The sequence below is a fragment of the Sminthopsis crassicaudata genome, chromosome 4, assembly GCF_048593235.1.
Source record: "Sminthopsis crassicaudata isolate SCR6 chromosome 4, ASM4859323v1, whole genome shotgun sequence".
NCBI classification, from domain to species: Eukaryota; Metazoa; Chordata; class Mammalia; order Dasyuromorphia; family Dasyuridae; genus Sminthopsis; species Sminthopsis crassicaudata.
Window position 1 is genome coordinate 194,696,249 of NC_133620.1, and position 5,976 is coordinate 194,702,224.

Sequence of the window (5,976 nt, forward strand, 5' to 3'; positions counted from 1 at the left end):
TTTGATAATTATCTTATATATTTTTTGAAACTTAATATGTCAAATTTTTGAAGTTTGGGTCTTTTTGAAACAAAATCTTGAAGATTGGCAATTCGTTGAATGTCCAATTTTTTCATTCAGGATTATGCTTAAATTTACTGGGTATGCTGTTTTCTGCTACAATCTCAGTATTTTTGGCTCTTTAATATATAGTGTTTCAAAACTTGTGCTAATGTAGCAATTTGTTATTGTGTTTATCATTATTATTATTATTATTATTATTATTATTATTAATGTATTGTTTTAAATGTGGCTCCACTGTATTTGAAGTTTTTTTTTTCTTTTTGTTCATAATATTTTCTCTTTGACTTGAGGGATTTTGAATTTGACTATGATAGTCCTGTAGGTTTTCCTCATAGAATCTCTTTCAAGTTATGATTGGTAGATGTTTTCCTATTTCTATTTTCCCCTCTTGGTCTAATTTTCTTTAATTCTTCATATCACTTGTTTCTCTTTGAGATGTTTCACATTCTCTTCTATTTTTTTTCATTCTTTCTATTTTGTTTTATTATTTTTGGTCTCTCATTAGTTTATTGGTTTCCCCTGTCCAATTCTAATTTTCAAGTTGTCATTGTCTTCCTTAAGATTCTGGATCTCGGGGCAGCTAGTTGGTGTAGTGATAGAGCAGCAGCCCTAAAGTCAGGAGGACCTGAATTCAAATGTGGTCTCAAACACTTATAGCTTCCTGGCTGTGTTACCCTGGGCAAGTCACTTAACCCCAATTGCCTCAGCTAGAAAAAGATTCTGTATGTCCTTTTCTAGTTGGTTGACTTCATTTTCATATTTTTTTTTGTTTTTCTTGTATTGTTCTTATTTTAAAATTTTTCCTCAATCTCATTTCATTTTAGAAGTCTTTTTAAAAAAGACTTTAAAGAACTTTTTTGAATTCCTCTATAAATTCTTTTTGAGCAGGTGGGAGAAGCTTTTTTTTGCTTCAATATCTTCCTCTGAAGATGTCCCCAATTTTTATTCCCACGGTGGCTTTTTAGAGTTGGGTTCTTTCTCCATTCCCTGTTCTATTTTTTTTTTAATTATACCAATTTGTTGTTTGGAATTACTTCTAGTCCTCTACTGTGGGACATGATTTTTCTGTCCTTAGGTCCTCCAGTTCTCCCCTCTGGGTTGAAACCAAAACCAAGAACTCTCCTCTGCTTTAATTGCCCACAGCCAACTGCATCCCTACCCTCTGCTTCTGTCCTTCCTTACTTGGCCACTCCTGTCAGCAGAGGTTATCTCTACCATCTCCCCCTCAGATACTTAAGTTCCCACACCATTCAGGAGGCGAAAATTTCTGTGGCTGGGGCAGAGACTACCTCTGAACCCAGCTAACCCCAGTGCGCTCTACTAGCTGTTTCAGCAGATCTAGTCTGGAGGTGTTTACACTTCACAGTGTAAACTCTGTCCTGGTATCTTTCCTTGGATCTTCTCTGGTTGTCCCAGGAGGACTGCCTTTCTGCCCCAACTCTTGTTTATTTCTACATTTATCCTGAAGTGCTATTTTGTCTAACTTGTGAAAGAGATCTAGAGAACATTTTCCCAGGATCCTTTCAATACTTTTAAACAAACAAACAAACAAACAAACAACAAAGCTGATTGCATGATAGATGGGATTTGGATATTCCTTCTATTATACTGATTAAATAACTGAGAAATGTTTTGTAATGTTGTTCATATAGTTCCTAGTTTGTCTTGGCAGATAGATACCCAAATATTTTATTTTGTCAACAGTTATTTTAAATGGAATTTAGCTTTCTGTTTCTTACTTTCTATTTCTTGGCTTTATCAGTAATATGTAGAAATGCTGATTTATGTAGATTTATTTTATATCCTGAAACTTTGCTAAAGCTTTTATTTCAAGAAGGTTTTTTTGGATATACCTATTAAATAAGGATGACAATAATAGCACCTAACTCATTGGATTGTCCTGGGGATCCTAATGACATTGGCCCTCTATTATACTTTGTGTTGCATCAGTTTTTTTTCTCTCTCTCTTAATAAATCTTGGCAAATTTAGAATAAAGCTGACATTCAGTTCCTTTGTTATTAGCCTACTTGGATCTACTCTAGCTGTTAATTGGATAAAAGCAGGGTAGGATTATGTTGAGTTAGGCTAAAAAGATTGATTTCTTTTGGAGTAAATTACTTGATGGATAAACAAAATTGTTTATCTTCCAAGATTTGTTTTTATAGAAAGTATTAAATGTAAAAGTTCTTTGAGTTTCTTGGAAATAAACTGCTTGCCCATATCATTGTGAAACTTTTCTAAAATTTGGTAATATCCATGATTCCTAGGATTCACACAAGCCTATTTATTTCAATTGGCTCAGAATTATTTTCAGGTTTAAAACAATACCCATTTTCTTCAAGACTTTCTTGGTAGATACATGAGTAGACATTTGATAAATAATTTATACATAAAGTGAGAATAGGAATAATTTTAGAAATGCTACATAAACTGTTCTATACTTAGTGGACTATGAATTTCCATAACCCCTATTTCTACAATCTTTATCTAGTATATTAAATAATACCTTGAAATCCTGATCTTGAAGAATTGAGTTGTTTTTCAAGGTTGAACAATCTACTTTTGTGGGACCTAGCCATCATTACTCTATTAAATCAGTACTTTACATTTTCCCCAGGCAGATTGGAAGATGACAGCTACACCAGAAAAGAATGTTTTGATATTTATGTCTTGGTTCTCAATGGCTTGTCCCCATATTCCACAGTGAAGTACTTTATCACAATCCCATAAGATTTAAGAATTGATATACAAAAGAAAGGACTTTTAAAGTATCCTTTTGGAATTATGTAAAGATCATTTAGAGGAACTGATAATATTGTCATGGATGTATGTGAGAGGAGGATTCAAGCAGGAAAATTGTCCTTAAATATTTGAAAGACTTTCTTGGAAAAGAGTGGATTTCTTCTTCAGTAGGACATTGTCAAGAAGAGGCTAGATAACCACCTGTCTGGTATAAATAAGGTAGAAGTAATTCCTTGATTTAGCAGGAATCAGACCAATCTGTAAGGTTCTTTCCAACTCAGAATAGATTCCTAGATTCTCTCTGAGTCTGCTATGCTTGATTTTATCTATCATAATTAGGTTAAGAAAAATAAATAAAAATGTTATAACCCAATGTTCATTTTTGTAAAATCATTAGATGGAAGACTGCAGTATCAAGCTTTTCAAAATACTTTAATGAATTCAGATTTAAAATGTTGGGTTTGCAATTAGACACATACACAAATACACATTTGATGTATTTATTTGTGTACAAAATATGTTGTAATGTATTGATGTGTGTGCAGCAAAATATACTATCACATACAACAAAAATACAACATTTTACTTTCCTTCCCCTGCTTTCCAACATGGCAACACTGTTTTGGCAGTTCAGCAGCTAGAAATAAAGTGCTATAATTAAGCAGTTTTGGAATGTCTTCACTTCACAAATGTGATGTACAATTTTGGTATGCAACCACATTTTTTTTTCACAGAATTGTAAGCTCAAAACCCTGAACACTTTCAGAGAATACAAATATTTGTATATATATCTACACGAATATATACACTGTATATATAAAGTGCTAACCTGAAGCATGTTTTCTTGGTGAGCTTTTGTGTTGGTGTAGGGTTGAATTTTTTTTTAAGAGACTTTCACACTAATGGGTCTAGAAGTTCATCAACTGGCACTATGTAGTTCGCCAATATTGTCAACTTGTGTAGGGCTGGGAGAAAGAAGAGAAGATCCTTTTACACATCGCTGGGGGATCTAGAGCGGAAGTGCACTTTGGACTGGAAACAACCACAGAACAGGAGCCACATGGACCTTTGAATCTCCTGGTTCCTGTAGGCATAGATGATGGGGTTAATCATGGAGTTATAGGTGGCAGGGAGCAAGGTGGCATAAGTGTACACTGACGGGTACTCATGATTGCCAACCACACAGTAGATGGCGAAAGGGAGCCAGCTGGCTCCAAAAGTCCCCAGAACTATGGCCAGAGTGCTGACCCCCTTTCTGGTGGCTACATAGTGAGGTGGGGCCAGGAAGTGCTGCTGCAGGGCAATTTGGTGAGCGTGGCGGCAAACCACCTTGCAGATGCGAGCGTAAAGGTGCAGCATGATGGCGAAGACCACGAAGAAGGATGTGGAGAGAAGCGCCACGTGGCTGCGAGTGAGCGGCCGGACCACACTGCAAGACGCCCGGTCAGCCAGGCAGTTCCAGCCAAGCACTGGCAGGAGCCCCAGGCATAGGGACACCCCCCAGGTCACCGCCAGCATGAGATGGACGCACAGCAGGGTCCTCTCTGAGTAGTAAGTGAGAGCGTTATAGAGCGACAGGTAGCGGTCCACAGTGATAGCCAATAGGCTGCTGACGGAGGCAGTGAAAGAGGACACGAGGAAGCCCACAGTGAGCAGGCTGACGGTTTCAGAAGGAATCACATACTGGAATACGAAGTTGAGAATGAGCCCGCATCCCGCCAGCAGGTCAGCGGTGGCCAGACTCCCCACCAGTACGAACATGGGCGTGCGCAGCGCTGGAGTAGAGGAGATGATGGCTACCACCAGTGCGTTCTCGCCAGCGATCACTGTGCCGGACACACACAGCATCACATCCCATGGGTTGATGGCCGACAGGAGCAGCCCAGGAGAACTCGCAGGCAGCTGTGATGAGAGCTCCAGGGACCCATTGGTCCCACTGCCTAGAGCGGCGCTCCCGGGGGGCAACCATCGAGTTGGGTCAGATGCTGCTGCTGTCGCTGCTCCTTCCACAGCAACCGCTGCTGCATCAACAGCCCCTGAATCGTTTAGGGAGGCGGCACTCACGTTCATACTGCCCTGGAGCTGCAGCCTGCACCGAAGGAGAAAGACAAGTGTCAGGTGTGCAGCTCAGGATGCCCTGGCAACTCCCACCAAGTGAAGTGATTCTCCTAAGCCTAACTTATAGCACCATTGAAACCCAGACAGAGGGAGAGATGAGACATGGATACTGAGAAAATACGCACTCATGTAGTACATATTTTTATTTACTCATGAAAACTGATAGTGTTCTCTCTCACATGCACATATACTAATCACGTGCGTGCAAGCGAATATACATGCAGTGCATACACGTGTGGATTTATACACGCGGGAGGTGACAGATTGTAAAAACAAAAACAAAAACAAAAACAAAAACAAACAAACAAAAACAAGCTGGTTGATGTCTCCCCCTTAGGCTGCAAACAAAACACATGCTTAGTGGGATATCCGATTGCTGTCCATGGTTCTGACGAGCAAAGTTTCTCATAGGGTGAAGTGTAAAGCTCCGGCTGAGAAACCAAATGGAAAATCTAGTTTTCCTTCTCAGGCTTCTGGAGGAGCTGAATCAAAGGCGGTAATGGAAATTCGCGTTGGTACAGGGCATTTTCATCCCCTCGCCCACCCTCCTAACTCAAGCGGGCTTGGACACTCACCTGGGCAAATTAGGGTTGTGGAAGCTCGTTTTGCATGGGGACTGCTCTCATTAAAGTCTCCTGAAGCTCCTGCTGTCCGCTCAGAGTGTGCTGGTCTTGACAACGACTGGTTCAGTATGTGAGCAAGAGGTAACTCATCTCACAGTAACTGTAGGTGTTTTGCTTTGCTTCCCGCTCTCCGGGTGTGAGTGAGAGGTAGAAGGAAAGAGAGAGAGAGAGAGTGAGAGAGAGTGCCCCTCCAGGAGACTGACAGACAAGTCTCCGTGACGTCAAGCAACAGAGCTTTGGATCTGAGAGGTGCAGTTTGGTCTCTTGGCCACGCCCCCAAACTCTTTTCTCCCTCCTCCCTCCAGCAGAATAACAGTAAATTCGGGGACTGGGAGAAGCTAAAAAAGTCACTCTGGTTTAAAGAGTGGATGCTCCAGGAACCTCCAAGAATGAGATGAGATGAAGAAAGAAAAAGGAAGAAAGGCTATG

The 5,976-nt window shown here is 40.2% G+C and overlaps 1 protein-coding gene across 1 annotated transcript; it reads right to left on the minus strand.

Annotated features, from left to right (window-relative positions):
- Positions 1-3,292: 3,292 nt before the first annotated feature.
- GPR6 (G protein-coupled receptor 6) lies at positions 3,293-5,759 on the minus strand. Its single transcript, XM_074310122.1, has 2 exons — positions 5,500-5,759; positions 3,293-4,895 (listed from the first exon to the last, which is right to left on the minus strand). Exon 2 carries the CDS (start codon positions 4,874-4,876, stop codon positions 3,797-3,799), a length of 1,080 nt encoding a protein of 359 aa, XP_074166223.1. The 5' UTR covers positions 4,877-4,895; positions 5,500-5,759; the 3' UTR covers positions 3,293-3,796.
- Between the last annotated feature and the right edge of the window lie 217 nt (positions 5,760-5,976).